This window comes from Leuresthes tenuis, unplaced genomic scaffold, assembly GCF_036924035.1.
Source record: "Leuresthes tenuis unplaced genomic scaffold, fLeuTen1.0.hap1 SCAF_8, whole genome shotgun sequence".
NCBI classification, from domain to species: Eukaryota; Metazoa; Chordata; class Actinopteri; order Atheriniformes; family Atherinopsidae; genus Leuresthes; species Leuresthes tenuis.
In genome coordinates this window covers 11,338,835-11,354,308 of record NW_027325362.1, presented here as the reverse complement: position 1 = coordinate 11,354,308, position 15,474 = coordinate 11,338,835, and the positions used below count along the sequence as shown (strand labels likewise).

Genomic DNA, 15,474 nt, shown 5'->3' with positions numbered 1-15,474 from the left:
AAACATGCAGAAATAACGGACACAGTAATAAATTGCAGAAACGTTTTTAAGTTGTGCTTTTGGAAAAGTATTTGGCCGTAGCTAAGAAATGTATGCAGCTAAAATGCAGAAAAAGACGTTTGAAAAAAGGAAATGATATAAAAACAAAGAAACTTGCATATTTAAAATGGTACTTCATTTGACGTAATAAGAAAACAAGGGAACATTATATCACATATGGATGTCTCATTTATTAACCCCCAGTTTAAGCATCTTGTCCGCGGTGCTCATCCAAGCAAGTCCTTGGTCAACTTTCATCGTACACAAATCCAGATAAAAGCCAAGAAGATCTAATGTGTGCACTTGACTTTGTGCTTTAAGGAGATGTTAATGTTACAATGGCCCACTCCATGAGAGAAGCAAAGGGTCACCTCATACAGTAAGAGTACATAAGTGTATATTTGCGTTATGTTGGAACTTGAAAAGATATCAGATTCTAACAATTTTAATCCTCTCGTGCTTTATACCAGTGGTCTTCTGTGCCGGGGCCTGCTTGGTTTTATTTCTGGCCGTGAGTTTGAGGTTACACCAGAGAAGGTCACAAAGAAAGACATCATTATTTAGGGGCTGAAGACCAGGATAAAGAGTGAGGACTAGCATTGAGAACTGCTGCTCTATACCACCACAATACTCAACTGAGATAAGCTTGTACAGTAAGTGCTGTTTAAATGCTACCCCCAACCCCATTGTCTACTATACATTCATTACTCATTTCCACATTATATTCCAGTACTCAAAGAAAACCACACTCCTAACAAAATGATTCTGTAATTTCTTTTTCTTTTTTTTTTCATAGTGCGATTGTGTTATTCTGGGTGATTATTAAGCAACATTTTAAGTGCCAGTTCCTGGTCAGTGATGCATTGGCATTACACATGAGGGCAACTGAAATGGCCCTAAGGCAAAAAACATGACATACAAACGGGCTGTGGAAATAAAGCAGAGCTTGTTCACAAGGCAAAGTGTCTCCCACCACAATGTATCGTGTGCAGTGCAAACATTTATCCATGCTAAGTTTTAACAGTGTCTAGAATTTACCAGTTCGTGCAATCGATCCCCACCGCTTGTTGTCTGCAAATGAACCAGATGTTTAAAAGCAGTGTCAGTCATTCCCATCACCAACTTCCCCTTGCAGGCTGTTCAGTTACCCAGACTTAACTGCCATTTCATTTTTTTTTTTTTTTAAATCAGAAAGCAAAGCCACAATTGCAGCCACGAGATACACTTTGAAGCAGCCAGTGAGGGTAACAGGGAAAAGAGCTACAGAAGCAGTGTGGACTGTTGCAGGTAGCGAAAAGCACAACATTTTTGGAAAGGGAGGCAAAGAGCTGCAGGACTTTAAATGAAAAAAATAAATAATAGAAATTAAATTTCTGAAAAAGCTGGAAGCTGCTTATTGCAATCACAAAACAGGTTGTTCAGATTTCAACCCCTAACAGGTATCTGTGAATGTGTCCTGTGTGCAGATAGAAACTGCCCTGAGTGGAAGGCACTGTATACTGAAGCAGAGTCATGACGGTTGCATCACATTATCCGAGTCCGTCCACGCAACGCTCAAGCAGGTAAGAATACACGACTGCCGCAGTCAACTTAATAAAGACAGAATGGCGAGCAGCGAGTCTCTGTTTCCAAGGTTAGAATTCACACACCACAGAGGGAATCTGCCTTCCATTATGACTTTAATTGGGAACAAGTCAGAGATACGTGCGCTTGGAGGGATTATATGAGCATGGTCAGTAGTACTGAGACAACCAGCGTGGTAAAATGGAAGTAGCAGCCAGGTTTTCATATAAAGAAGAACAGACAAATGCAGTTTTTAATAGTAGCTCTCTGTGTTGCAGCAGCAGAAGGGAACTTTAAGCATCTGGTTAGTAAAGCTACAGTACACTGTGTTTGCCCTGTGAACCCTGTAAAATGCACAAAAGCTGAGCCGAGCTTGGCTCAGGCTGGTCAAAGAGGGCTAGTCAAGTGGCACAACAAGTCAGCATTGGTATAGCACAAGGATAAGGAAATTTTGTTAAGTGCAGCAAAGCACACACAATTTCAGTGTTACCCAAAAAGAACATAACATTGACACCATAGTCAATCAAATTAAATTAACTAGTAATCTGAGGAAAAATATATATTATGTGTATATATAAAGCACCCATCATAGAAGTGGCAGAGTAAATTTAGCTTGTAATCTATCCATCATTTAAACAGGCAACTGGAAGATTAATTAAAGACTGTGGAACTTGGGAGTCCAAAATTAAATTAGAAGTGTGCATGATAAAGAAATCATATTACACACTCTATATGAAAACTCTTCAAATCAAAAAAATCAAAAACGAAACATCCACTTGCCTATATTGTTTAAAATTGTTGGAGGATCGCATAATATTCTCTCTTTGCTTTCTGGGAGGGATAGTTTAAAAGAAGAAGGGAAAAAAAAGACAATAAAAATAACATAGTGCAAAGAGGTAATGCAAGAAAGGGTGCTTAAAGTTGGTGATGCAAATGTAAGACAAAATGATGCAGACATAGAACATACGCAAAGTGTGAGTCTGTCTCAGGGAGCCAGTTTGCCAACCAGCTGGCAATAAATTACATTATAGAACCCATCTCTGACCCAGAAACCAGACAGATCCACACTTATGTACCTTGAACGACCTCATTCCAAAGAAAATAGGAAAACGGGCAAGTTTTCCCACACTGAGATGCACCTGCAGACCCGAGCAAGGTTTCCCCTTAAAATGGAGATCGGACTACGACAAGAAGATTTACTCACAGTGGGACACCACTTGCGCATGCCTTTCACTTTCAGGACTGGCACTTCTTTTGTCTACATTTGCTTATCTTTGATTGCTTAAGATGCCCACCTTTCACGGTGTGTCACTTATTTGTGTCCCTCAAACTTCCTGTGGCCTGTTTCTATGTGGTCTGTGAGCCACGAGCGTCTCCATCGGGGCTGAGGGCAGCTGGTCGGCCTTGAGCTAAAACGCTGGTGGAGACCATTGGCAGATGAGCACCTTCGCTCACTAAGTTCTCATATTCACTACTGTCCTCGTCCTCCTCATCTTCATCTTCATCGTCATCATCTTCCTGCCCTGCAGCTTGTCTGTCTAATGAGTCAGAGCTTGATCCATCACCATTTCCAAGGTATGGGGTGCTGGGAGTGCTAACAGGATTTGAACTGGCGCCCAGGCCCAGCCCGAGGCCTAGACCCAGGCCTGGTCCTAGTGGGACAGGGGTAGGGTGTCCTGGAGAGCCCACAGCTTGAGGACGGGGCAACAGAGCAGCACTGGTGGGTGGGGAAGAGGAGGAGAGTAGATTGTCATCTTGGGACAAGAGGTCAGTGTAAGATGGTGGGTTTGGTGAGGTACTGGGCCGCTCTGGGGCAGAGGGTGTGTGGAAGGTTATCCTGGACAGAAGGGATGCCTTAGAAGGTTCTGTGTTCTCTTCTGGAGCGGAATGGGAGTCTGCATTTTGAGCATCACGGAGCCCTGTCCAAAAAAAGGGAAAGGTGTTGCTAGTAAGTGAGATCCATTTTGTGGGGGAAAAACCTTTTTTAAGTTAAGAGAAAGTGTTTGCACAGAATTAAAGACTGATGAGGTCTGAGAGAAAGTGATCACAGATCTGAGCTTATCATTTCCTGGTTTACCTATTGCGGTTGGTCCTAAACCAGTTTATGCTTCAAATATCTAAAGCAGCACATATTTGAAACTTAAAGTTTTAGTTTATAGAATCCAAGGTGTACGTACTTCGCTCCTCTTCTGCAGCCTTGTGCTTCCTGAGAGCTATTTGCTGTTTGAGTTTGTTGACATCCTCTTGAATTTTCTCTTTCACACGTTCACTTTGTTCTACCTCCCCACACACAGCCTACAATGAAGAAAAGCAGGTGAAAAACATCTAGTGGCAGAAGCATTTCACTTCAGGTTTTAGGAAAGACAAAACACCAAATACGCCACTGACTCACCTGGACCTTTTCTTGTAGTGCATTGTAAACTTGGTATATTGTCCGGATATCCTTCATCACACCATCTTTGTCAAAGAACTCAGCCCTGGAGACATATTTACCAGTTTTTTAATCAAGTTTACACATTTAAAGAGTGTATAGTTGTTAAATTGTAGCTGTTATCTATATTAAAACTAAATCAAATATATTTCACTGGCTGTCATAAAAACAAAACAAATAAAAAAAAACAACTGAATGAGTTGAGCTAAAAACTGGGTGATATTGGATGGACAGGCCTCACTAGAACCCCTACAGTATAGTTGGCTCTCTGCAGCAGAAACAGGGGTCTAAGTTTAGACACAAAGACACAGAAATACAAGCCAATGCATGTATGGACCGTCACATGCCGGCCTTCCATTGCAGTCAGCCACCAGCAAATGTTTGCTGATACTACCTACACTGTGTCAAATATAAACCACAACTCTCTCATACACACAAACACAGTACTCCGAGTACTAGGTTTGCACATACCAGAGAGAGCCAGACCCAGAGAGCCCCAGTCAACAGAGGATCAAACAGAAACGTGTTGAAAAGCTCTCACTGATAAGTTGAGGCATGAGCGTCCTGGGTGGCAGACGTGTGCCTTATGACCTGAAGGTGAACCTGTATTATTTCACCACATGAAAACAGGTGGCTGCTGCAAGGCCACATCTAGTAGGTACATGTGACTGCCTTGTTTGCGGTGCAAAAACAGGAGCCCAAAACTTACCCGTGTTCTTTGATGACCTTGGCGTAGTTGAGTGAGGTGTTGGGTACTGAGGAGACTTTGTATTCCTGCTGGCTTGTGTTGCCGAGGTTTGGAATACTGAGCGTAATCCTCTGGTTGTACCTACTGAGTAGAGATAGCCAGTTAGCACCTTCTTTTCTTAAATCTTTATGTCTTCTACAGGTTTTTTTTTCATAATGATGAAATCAGTGCCTGGGATCAGACAACAAAACTTCCAGTTAGTGAACAATCAATGCTCCCGCTTGAGAAGGACAGGCTAAATTTTCTTCAGCAGTCTTAGGAAAGGATGCGCCATTCGAGCTAAGATCAGCCAAGCCAATTCCTGATCCAGACCATAATATGTTGGAACTAATCAAAAGCTCATCATCCAGAGGGGGTGCTCACTGTGAAGTAAAACGAGCTCACCTGCAAGAAGGCAGTGCGGCTCTCCCTGTTCAACATCCTACCATTCATTCTACGGCCGTGTGAAAATCAATACAAAAGCAAAAAAGCTAAATTCGAATAGCAGAAGTTTTGCGACCAGTGTGACGAAGGTCGAGTGCAGAGAAAGGAGAACAAAGTGGAGCAAAGGACATTTACGTAAGCAGCAGTAAATCAGAGGGGAGACAGTGAGTGGTGAACTGGAGCAGGCACGGTCTTAAGAGTGAGGCCAGCGCAGTGTTGGAGCTTGTAAACAAGGAATCCTGTCCTCAAACTGAAAACTAGCTCCTGATTAAAGCCAGCACTATACACCTACACATGTATTATGGCTCAAGTGTGGATAAAGAATGTAACGATCACAACAATTTGAAAATGATCGTGCGTGCATCTGTGAACGGTGCTGGGGAACACGCTGTTACTACCTGCGGTTAGGTCTGAAGAGCACATATTCCAGTGCATGTGTGGAGCTGTTGGCCGTAGAGATGAAGCTGAAAAGAAGGAAGACGAGGTCCGGCACGCCAAGCAGCTGAGTCAGCTGTTTGTGGATGATCTGCTCCCTGAACGACATCTGCTGCTGCGTGTTCCTCCGGAACCGGTACCAACCAATGACATTCTACAAAGCCAAAGAAACAAGCCTTTGTACAAACAGCTCAACGCTATCTACATTTTGAGGAACGGCAATCCTTTTTGTCACTTCAGTTTGTAATCAATAATTACTTGACAGTAAAACATAAATTAATCGCATTGAAAAAAAAAAAGAATATTGTCTTTTTTTATTTCAGCATAGCCTTTGTACAAAGAAGAAAGGTCAGCTGATGTGTAACAGGACACGAGTCCACTGTCTGTTGACTGTAAATAAAAAGTACAACTCACTTTCCGCCTTTCTTTTAGAATGCTGTTGAGATTTTCTTCACTGACTTTACCAGCGTAGTCATAAAAGCTGGAGAGAAAGAGAGGGGGGGGGCAAGTAAGTTAAAACCCATTCACCATTATCCAACTCCTCCTCAGCTATAGCCCTGCCCTAGTCTTGTCAGATGGAGCCATCTACTGTCCAATGTCAATTTTTTTTCTGCCCGAGTTAAAATGGAAAACGTAACTGATATGGCCGTTAAATTTGCCTTTACATTTCCAGTAACCTAAATCTAGAAATGAAGTTAAACTATAGAACAATATTACAACTCATGTAACACATGACAACCTTTTCTTTGAAATGCTCCCAATCAAGCTGCCATGTATTGTTCTTCATGCAAAACGGTGGGAGTTTTCAGGAGATTTCCATCTCCTGAAACTGGCACGTAACACCGTGCACACAGACAACAACAATGGCCATGTAAGAGTGTAAAAAAACAAACAAAAAAACTTACCTAAATAACTGTGCACAAGGATCGTGGTTGTGGATTTCTGGACAGTGAACAATGAAAGAACAGTGAAAGATGTTTGGTTTAAACACGATCATATATGACGTTCCAAAGGCAAACGTAAACCAAAGCGTCGACCAACAAATAGCTGCTAAATGGCCACTGCTGTTGCAGGTTGGAGTTACATTGGACTTTTACTGTCATTAACAAAAAAATATCAGTCACATTCTTAGAGTACTGAAGGGTAATACAATGTTGCTCTTTTCAGAATTATGTCACAAAACGCTGCGTGTTGCCTGTTCCAGTCCTTACCTAAAACCTGCACCAATTCTGCACTGCTGATCTGTGTGTCACTGATGCTGACAGTCTCTTCTTGCCTTACGTCTCCTAATAGGAAGCCCTCCTGCATAAAGACATTTTGACAAACCTGGGATTAACACGCAAACATTGAGCTGGGACAATTTGTTAATAAAGAATTAGTTTAAAGCAAAAAAAAAAAGTGCTCAAAACTGTTTGTCTTGAATTTTGTTGAGCATCTAATGACACTGTATTCGTGGCTTTAGAGGCAAAGCAAAACATCCCGCCACAGCTGACCCGAAAAGTTGATTCATCAGATTCACGGGACAAGATGGCAGTCCATTACAATACTAATCCAAATTAATCAAACCAGGAAAGATAGGCGCAGCTACAGCTCCAAGTTATTATTCATGTTATACATGCAATGAGCAACTGGTTTCTTCTTTTTTTTTTTAAAGCCATGTAATTTTTACCTATAGTTCTTGTTTTTGGTCCTAATACATGGTCAGCTTTGAAATAAGTTGTTAACAATTTCATCAATATTAAGTTTATAGTAGCAGGTAAAATTACACAACGGCAATATTTGTCTGAAACTGAATTGCCAATCCAGCTTTTAGGATAGTGGCAGCTCTACTCATTGTCCAATGAATACTGAAAACATACAAGTTACTTATATTCAGCTCATTACACCACCTGATGGAATAAAAATAAGGAAATTGAACATCACTTCAAATAAAGGGGGCTTTGATACTTGCTGCCTGCAGGCTGATGCATCTGTAACAGGGACCCAGAAATATTTCAAACAAAAACATTGATAGAGCTCCTTTTGAGGGTAAAGAATGGACTGACTTTTACGTTTTAGGATTTTCTGGAAAACGTTTTAAAATTCTAAATCACGTCATGTTTGGAGAGTAGATCTCCTGAGTCTTTTAAAACGTGGTTGTGCTGCCTGAACTTAGGCAATTCACAAGCATTTCTTCCACCACGGTTGAAAGATAACAGCAGTATAAGCGACCATCTATTTGTACTTTTGCCAGGAATGCAGGTAAACTTGTACCAAGCCTAGTAGGTACTAACACTCGCCCAGGCCGGCTTTTTAAAAGTCTCCACAACAAGGAAACGAATGCAAACAGCGTTAGCCGACCATGCTATACTGCTTATGCGCAACGTTTCCTTCAAAACTAATCAAAAATGATTTTTCTCCATTGGGTTTGAATAAGGAACAAGCCTAATATAATTATAAGGTACAAGAAAGCAGGGCATTGCTTTCTAAATCACACAGACTTGATGCAACTAACATTAGCAAGGTGGCTAGCAAGCTAATGTAGCATTACGAAACTAATAAAGTTAAAGTAGTTTGACATTCGATTATTTCATAAAATAATGTGGCATTTAACTATGTTGGGTTATTTTTGATAACACGCTAAATTCGTAAATATTGCAGATTCAAGAGGCTGCAGATATTTACTGCACTAATACACGGAAGTTACTTGACTTGTTAGCTTTGCTAAGATGCTATGTAGCCAACACTAGGGGTATTTCCTGGAATTCCAACTTTCTCAATGGCATTGCATGTATAACTGTTTCATGTGTTAATATATGCAGCTCTTGGCAGTAACTAGTACACATAGCTATCTAACGCTTGCAATTGTAACACACGAGATCGTATTAAGATCGATCTTTGTATTTCTGCAACTACATAGTCTGGTTGGATCATACATGCCAGTAGATAGACGGAACCAATACTAGCTAGCCAGCAACAGGATGATGACACTTAAAAAAAAAAACAACATAGACTAATGGAAATAATGAACCATCAGATGTATCACCAGACTGCACATGCTTTAGCAACCACTCCATAGCAGCTAGTAAAAAAAATTCTGCACACTTACGTGATCTGAGTTGCTGTTGGCGCTGTGATAACACACAGAACTAAAAGTATAACCTGAAATGGATGCCGCCATGATGGAAACATCCCTATCAATCCCAGTGCCCCCTGCGGTTGCAGGTAGTCTCCTCGGACGCAACATCTTGTGGGAAATGTAGGCCATTACTTGACAGAGTCAACACTGCAGCATGGAAGACGCCACGGAGGGCTCACATGGTTGTGAAAATACCTCGGGCTCAGAGCAAAGCGGATGCTCAGACAATGATTTTGGGACTTCAAAACTCGGAACGAAAGAGTAGTAAGTGTTGATAATGTTAACTTATGATGGAAATTTACCAGTGTCAGGCTAAGTTGCCACCAGGGTCTGTGCGAAAGCTAGCGCATTTTATTCTGTAAACCCATTTTATTCCTGTTGGGGAGCCTTCACACTTAGGCATATTCTGCAGTAAGACATTAATCACACAGCTTATGTTTGACCGTTAAAGCGTGTGGTTTTTAAGAGCCAGAGGAAAGCTGAACTGTCGACATTAGCTGTTAGCGTTGAAAACCGTGTGGCAATGAATTTAGCCTTTTTTAATTGTGATTGAAACCGAAGGAAAGTTTGCATCCTCCCACAGGCAGCTTGTCATGGGAGCTTGTGTAAAAAGCACTGGCTTTATTCGTCATATTGTAATTGTGCAATGTCTACTTCACATATGTCCTTGCTTATTTGTTTGCACTACCCTGCGTACGGTTTTGCTCCACAAACTGCAGTTTGTATTGCGTGCAATAATACTAACGACACTGGTTTCAATGGTTGTTCATCTCTGCAGCTGGGAGGAGGCATATCAGAGAGAACTTGAGACATTTAAGGACATCGGAGATGTTGGCGAGATATGGTGAGGGCAGAAAAAAACTGGTAACACCAAAATAGGTAACCTGATTAGTATACTCAGCAACTGCAGAGTTACTTTGTTGCCTTTTACTGGATCAATGTCACCAAACTTTAGTGGAAGCTTAGTATCTGAATTGGTGCATGAATTTTGAAGCATGTGTGTGAGCTGGCTTGCTTCTGACAAGCAGAAATCATGCTTGTGTGCTTGCTCTGTCAGCTAAGATCTGCTTTCTTTTTTTTGTCCTCTGGTCAGGTTTGGAGAGGAAAGCATGAGCCGTGTGCTGCGATGGATGGACAAAGCTAGAATCCCTGAAAACGCTGCCATTCTCGATATTGGCACTGGAAATGGAGCCTTTTTAGTCGAACTGGTGGGAAAGCAAGTGAAAATCAAAGTTTATTTTGAGTGCACTTCGTTTGAGTCCTCTTAAAAGGGACGTTCGACAAAATCGCAGCAGAATGCAGTAAAACTGACATTCCACAAACATTTCTGTCGCTGTTGATAACCATTGTTCTTTGTTTGCTTTGTGTGTTTTTTTTGTTTTTTTTTATGTCCAGGCTAAACACGGGTACAAGAATCTGAGTGGGATAGATTATTCTCCTGCATCTGTAAAACTGGCAAGAAATGTCCTGGAGGCAGAGGGCTTTACTGATGTCACTGTAAAGGTGGGCTTGTGTTTGTCTTCCAACCACAGACCTGCACTTGTATAAATAAACTCTGAGCCACTTAAGGGATGAAGTTGTGTTCAAGTTCACGTGTTTGACAAACGACCGTGAAACTTTACCGCGAAATTAGACATACTTTCCAAGTGAGATTTTGCAGCAAATGCAATATATATTCATCCTGGCCTTTTTCTCAAAGTATTCACAAAAATTGGACCCCTTCTTTTCAGTAAAACCTACTGATAGGAGAGCATAATGCTAACGTCTCCAAATCGTCTGCCCTATCCTTGTTGCACCGAGAAAATCCAGTGATTGAAGTGACTGAATGAAGTATGTATCCAGTCAACATTTACATACAATTATCGGAGTTACTCTAAAGTGGCCAGCCATGATGTCCTGTTTCTCTAGGTTTTACGTATGAGATGACGCAGATTTTACTCTTGTGGGAAAATCCTGATAAAACTGAGACCGTGAATTACAAAACTCTCTCAGGTGGCCAAATTATGGAGCGTGTAATGAATACATAAAAGCATAAACCTCTCATAACTCTGAGCACCTATGGTTTGCATAACTTTACTGGGACTTTCAATGGCTTAGATGAGACCAAAATTGAGCTTTTTGGCAGCAAACATCCTTGGTGTGTTTGGTAGACGCAAAAAAAACAAAACAGCTATCCATGAAAATCACCTAAGCCCCACAGTGAAGTGTAGTGGTTGATCTTTAATGTTGTGGGGCTGTTTTTTTTTCTGCAAAAGCTGTTGGGATGCATGACATAACAGACTTCATCACATACCAGTGTGGTTGGACCTCCCAGGAGGACAAAAGTCAGAAGCTCAACTCAAAACTTAACACATAAATCATTCATCAGCCACAGGCTCTTTCCAGGTCATTACAGTCCCCAGACCAAAACCCTATTAAAAAGATCTGTGGGATTAGCAGAAGAGGAGAGTCTACGAGTGTCGGCCTCGGAATCTGAAGGATCGGGAGCAACTGTGTGTGTAGGAATGTTCTCTGATCAAAAATGAATAGCGCTGTACAGACGATAATGGCCTTTAATCTTTTAATTGATTGCTGCTTCAAGGATATGTGTCGGGAGATGTGAAGTGCATATGCAGCTTTCTTTTTCCACTGACGTTTTCAGTGTAATATTATGTGTGCATCATGCCTCGATGCAAAATGTATTTCCTTCAATATTAAATGCAACTAACACAGTAAAGCTTTCATTATGCAGTGAAATGGGCCCTGGGAAGGTTAGAGAAAACTTTCCTGTGTTTACCACGAGGGAGAGCTGGATGGGAGGAAAGGGCCTTGGATGCCCCCTCGAACCCATAAACTGGCAGAGGTTAACATATACATGTATAAATGCTGGTCTATAACACATGGGATGAGTATGTTTGCCTCTTCGGGTATACATACACACCTATGAAGGGGTGTGCTTTGCTTGGGCAGAAGGGCTGCAATTAAAGTCAATATTGACCTTTGCTGGACGGGGAGCACAGAGAGAGAGAGAGGAATGTTGACATGGTCATTTTTTACAGTGCAGGAAACTGCCAAAAGACTATTGAGTGTGCTTGTCTTTCATAGGTCATCTATAGTTTTGAACCTATGTCAAGCCCTTTCATTTACATTAGTCATGCTCTGCATCGAAAACTTCTGCTCACACTAAGGTCAGTTGCAAAAATATGTCTGCAGTGAAGTACTTTTGATTCTCCTGCACGTATCTCGTAATATTGTGACCCATGATTTATGAGTATGTAGCCGGAGAATTCACTGGAGGTCTGGTGTTCTGCCCTCTCTCCAGATGAAGGGTTCCTTTCACTGGTGACATGGCAGGTTAGAAACTTCCACAGAATTGGCTACTGTCATGTCAGCCGTTGGAATTTAATGCATAAAATTAAAACTAAACCAGTGAAGTATAACACATTTCCTCTTGGTTGATGCCGTATGATTTCCTCTAGAAGCTTTCGACTTTACCCTGCATTTAAGAAGTTATGGTGAACATAAGCTGACATATTTGCTAAAAGGTTTATCAATAAATGGTAATATCTGACGTTTTCTTTATTTTAGGTGATGGATTTCTTAAACGTTGGAGGGGAGCTAAAGGAGTTTGATGTCTGCATCGACAAAGGAACATTTGACGCAATTAGCCTAAACCCTGATGACACAAAGCAGGGAAAAAAACTGTATGTCCAGGCTCTAAAAGATGCTCTTAAAGACAAGGGCTTCTTTGCTATTACTTCTTGTAACTGGACAAAAGAGCAGCTGCTGGAGAGATTCAATGAAGGTGAGAGGAAACCAATTATTGCATGTCTGGTGGTATGTTTTAGATCAATTAGATCAGTAGCCAGTAAACTTGGATCTAAAGAGCTAGATTTAAAATACTTTTTTAAGGAAAGAATACTCCACAGTTGACCTTTATTGGGGGTGGGGGCATGTAACGGCAGGTCTGTAGCTTCATCTGAGTGTTTTGCCTGTCTGACCCTCTGTCAAAACACAGATTGTTCCACAGCAGCAACAGTTACCTGGCAGGTTGTTAAGCTGCAGGCAACAACAGCCTGTAAAGTCAGAATTTCGGCAGGCTTCCATTTGCCGTCACTCGTCTCACTGCAGTCACTCTGGAGAGCCTGCAGGGGGCCAAAGAGCCTTAAGATGTCATCTTTCACATTGACAGCCTGTCTTTACAAGGCCCCAGGAAGCAGCACAGATGGTGGATGGATAGCCGTTTACTCACAGCTCTGCTCCTAAACGTTTTTTGTTTTTTTTTAGCTACTGAGCCACAGTCCATGTGAAAAAGATTCTTGGCATCTGCGTTGACTTTCGACTAGTTTGCTCGGTTGCACATTTCTTAACCTGCACATTTTCTCTGTGTTGCCTCACAGGATTTGAGTTTGTACAGGAGTTGCCTACACCCAGTTTTCAGTTTGGTGGCAAGACGGGCAACAGTGTGACAGCACTCATCTTCACGAGAGTACACTGACGGACGTGTTACCAGCAGTGTTTGTCTTTGCCTTTTTTTAATTATTATTATTATTTTGGATATTCTGCAGCTCTCTTTTGCTCTCAGACATTTACACAAGGTCTGATTATGTAACATTTGTTTTTAAAAACTGTGTAAGGAAACACACACACAACATCTGAGTGGGGCATGTTCTTGAAATAAATCAGTTTTTATTGCTCTCAGTGCAGGTGAATCTTTTCATTTGCAGCTTCATAGTTTCATACTTCATATTGGAATGTAATTAGTTATGTTAGGTTTCAACATTGTTGCCAATATACAGCGTAAGTTTGGATTTGAATGAATAAATATGAACCCTTTTTGTTCAACACCCTCTGGTATCAAAAGCACTTCATATGCGATCTCTTAAACCATATGGGTACCCATTGTAACCTTAAATGGATGTGGTATATCTTTCCCGAGGCTGCAGCAGTAAGTCAGTAAGACAATAATTGTTGTTGATTTGATTTGTGATCATAAGGTCAGTGGGCAGAAATGTAATCAGAGTTCTCAGACTAAAAAACCCTGTCAATGCAGTAATTTGTCCTAAATATTTTTCCTCGTTCCATAAATCATTAAGTAGCCCCTAAATTACTTTGCAATGACCCTGTTAAGAGCCCTAGCCCACAGAAAACCAGTGTTCTTCCTTGAAAGGTAGTAAATTACATTCATCTTCTTGACCATGCGAAGAATAGCTCCGGCATAATTGGCTAAACTGGAAACCAGCAGCGCTCAGGGTCCCGAGGACCATGATTAAGAACTTCTGACATAATGAATAAACAGGAGGCCGTGACTTGTGTGGGAGAGACGCTCGTCTGCCTTTTCCTTTCTCAATGGCATCATTAATAACTGTCAAACTCTGGATCCTAATTGCAAGCTGCATGGACCCATGGCCCAATGGGAGCCGTCCATGTTGAGGCACACTGTTGAGTAAACACGTGTGAGCTTTACAAGACTTACTGCCTGGAAATTTACAAGGCTCTGGATATCCTGCCTGGATGTGCATGCTATGCCCACATTTACAACTCTACGTGATTTTCCCATGAAGGGAATTGTCCTCTATTGAGCCTCTGCTCAGTTGAATGTTCTGTCTGGTCTTTGCCTCACTCTACATTCAGACCCATTGTATTGTACACATTATATTAGGGAACTCATGGTGTTTTTGACTATGCTATAAGACTTTAACACATAATGTTTTGCCAGTCTTTATAATGGATAATGAACAGTAATCACCTCATAATTATTTTTCTAAGAAAGTTGAAAGTTGAAAGTTGTGAGGAAACCTAGGAAGTCCCAATGATGTAATGCAGCAGATATACATATGCAAGAACCATTTCAGTGTCGTCTTAGTGAATATTCTAACATATGCATCTCCATTTGATTTTTGAAACGACATGTTTGAAATACGCACGTGTGATCTAAGCTCAGTCAGAAAGTTAAAGCTGTCTAAGCTATGGCCATTTGATTAATTCTTTTCTGAATCGTTTTTGCTCCGATTCACAATTAAAAGTAAAACTGATGCTCTCGCTGGGTTGAACTGAGCTGTACTTTACATTCACCGTCGTCAGCACTTTTATGGCTTTTGGGGTTGGCACATGTTTGAAGCTACACTTTTATTCCACTCGTAATGTTAACCTATAAGGTTTTCGACTCGATGCCACAGCCCACTGGCTGGCCTCCCGGCTCGAATGCCATTCTTTCATTTTAACCTCGCAAGTGTGATTCTGCAAATATTTGTGTTTTCTCCGTGGAAACACGTTTGAAGGTCTCCTAATAAGATCTTTGTGTATTGAATCGAATTGTCCCAGTATAGCAGTGAACTTTTCCATGGCAGGAAGTGGAAGGCGGTAAGGCATTTTCACACTGTCTTCTGACTAACTGCTAAAAACTTTACTTTACTGTACTTTTTAAGCGATTCACTTTGTCCACATCATTGTTTTAAGAAACATATGAAAGGGGCTGAAAGGGGGTCGATGAGAGGAGAAACAACTGTTTGGGAAGTATTTTATCGTTTTTGTTGTACTGTTTGTTGCACTTTGTTGCGCTTACTTGCCCCTTTAACATCAATGAAATACATAGTAATAAAGTGGCACATGAGTAAATGCCTGAGGGAGGAGTACCGAAGCGGAACGTACCAACTCAAAAAAGGATGGGGGGCATAGGCTTGTTGTAAATACAATTTTGGCCTTTGTGTGAATACACACACACGAATTTGGTTATTT

The 15,474-nt window shown here is 41.2% G+C and overlaps 2 protein-coding genes across 3 annotated transcripts; one reads left to right on the top strand and one right to left on the bottom strand.

Moving 5' to 3' along the window:
* Positions 1-205: 205 nt before the first annotated feature.
* Positions 206-8,886, bottom strand: abraxas2 (abraxas 2, BRISC complex subunit). Its single transcript, XM_072390829.1, has 9 exons — positions 8,728-8,886; positions 6,851-6,941; positions 6,545-6,581; positions 6,054-6,120; positions 5,603-5,793; positions 4,743-4,865; positions 3,995-4,079; positions 3,780-3,897; positions 206-3,521 (listed from the first exon to the last, which is right to left on the bottom strand). The coding sequence occupies exons 1-9, from the start codon at positions 8,884-8,886 to the stop codon at positions 2,950-2,952; spliced, it is 1,443 nt and encodes a 480-aa protein (XP_072246930.1). The 3' UTR covers positions 206-2,949.
* Positions 8,887-8,911: 25 nt separating this feature from the next.
* Positions 8,912-13,456, top strand: eef1akmt2 (EEF1A lysine methyltransferase 2). Of its 2 annotated transcripts, XM_072390830.1 has the most exons (6): positions 8,912-9,021; positions 9,536-9,601; positions 9,851-9,965; positions 10,153-10,260; positions 12,325-12,541; positions 13,137-13,456. In XM_072390830.1, the coding sequence occupies exons 1-6, from the start codon at positions 8,912-8,914 to the stop codon at positions 13,232-13,234; spliced, it is 714 nt and encodes a 237-aa protein (XP_072246931.1). In that variant the 3' UTR covers positions 13,235-13,456. The 2 variants fall into 2 exon arrangements, with proteins under 2 accessions (XP_072246931.1, XP_072246932.1); XM_072390831.1 differs by lacking the exon at positions 9,536-9,601 and having other exon boundaries at positions 8,973-9,021.
* Positions 13,457-15,474: the final 2,018 nt, after the last annotated feature.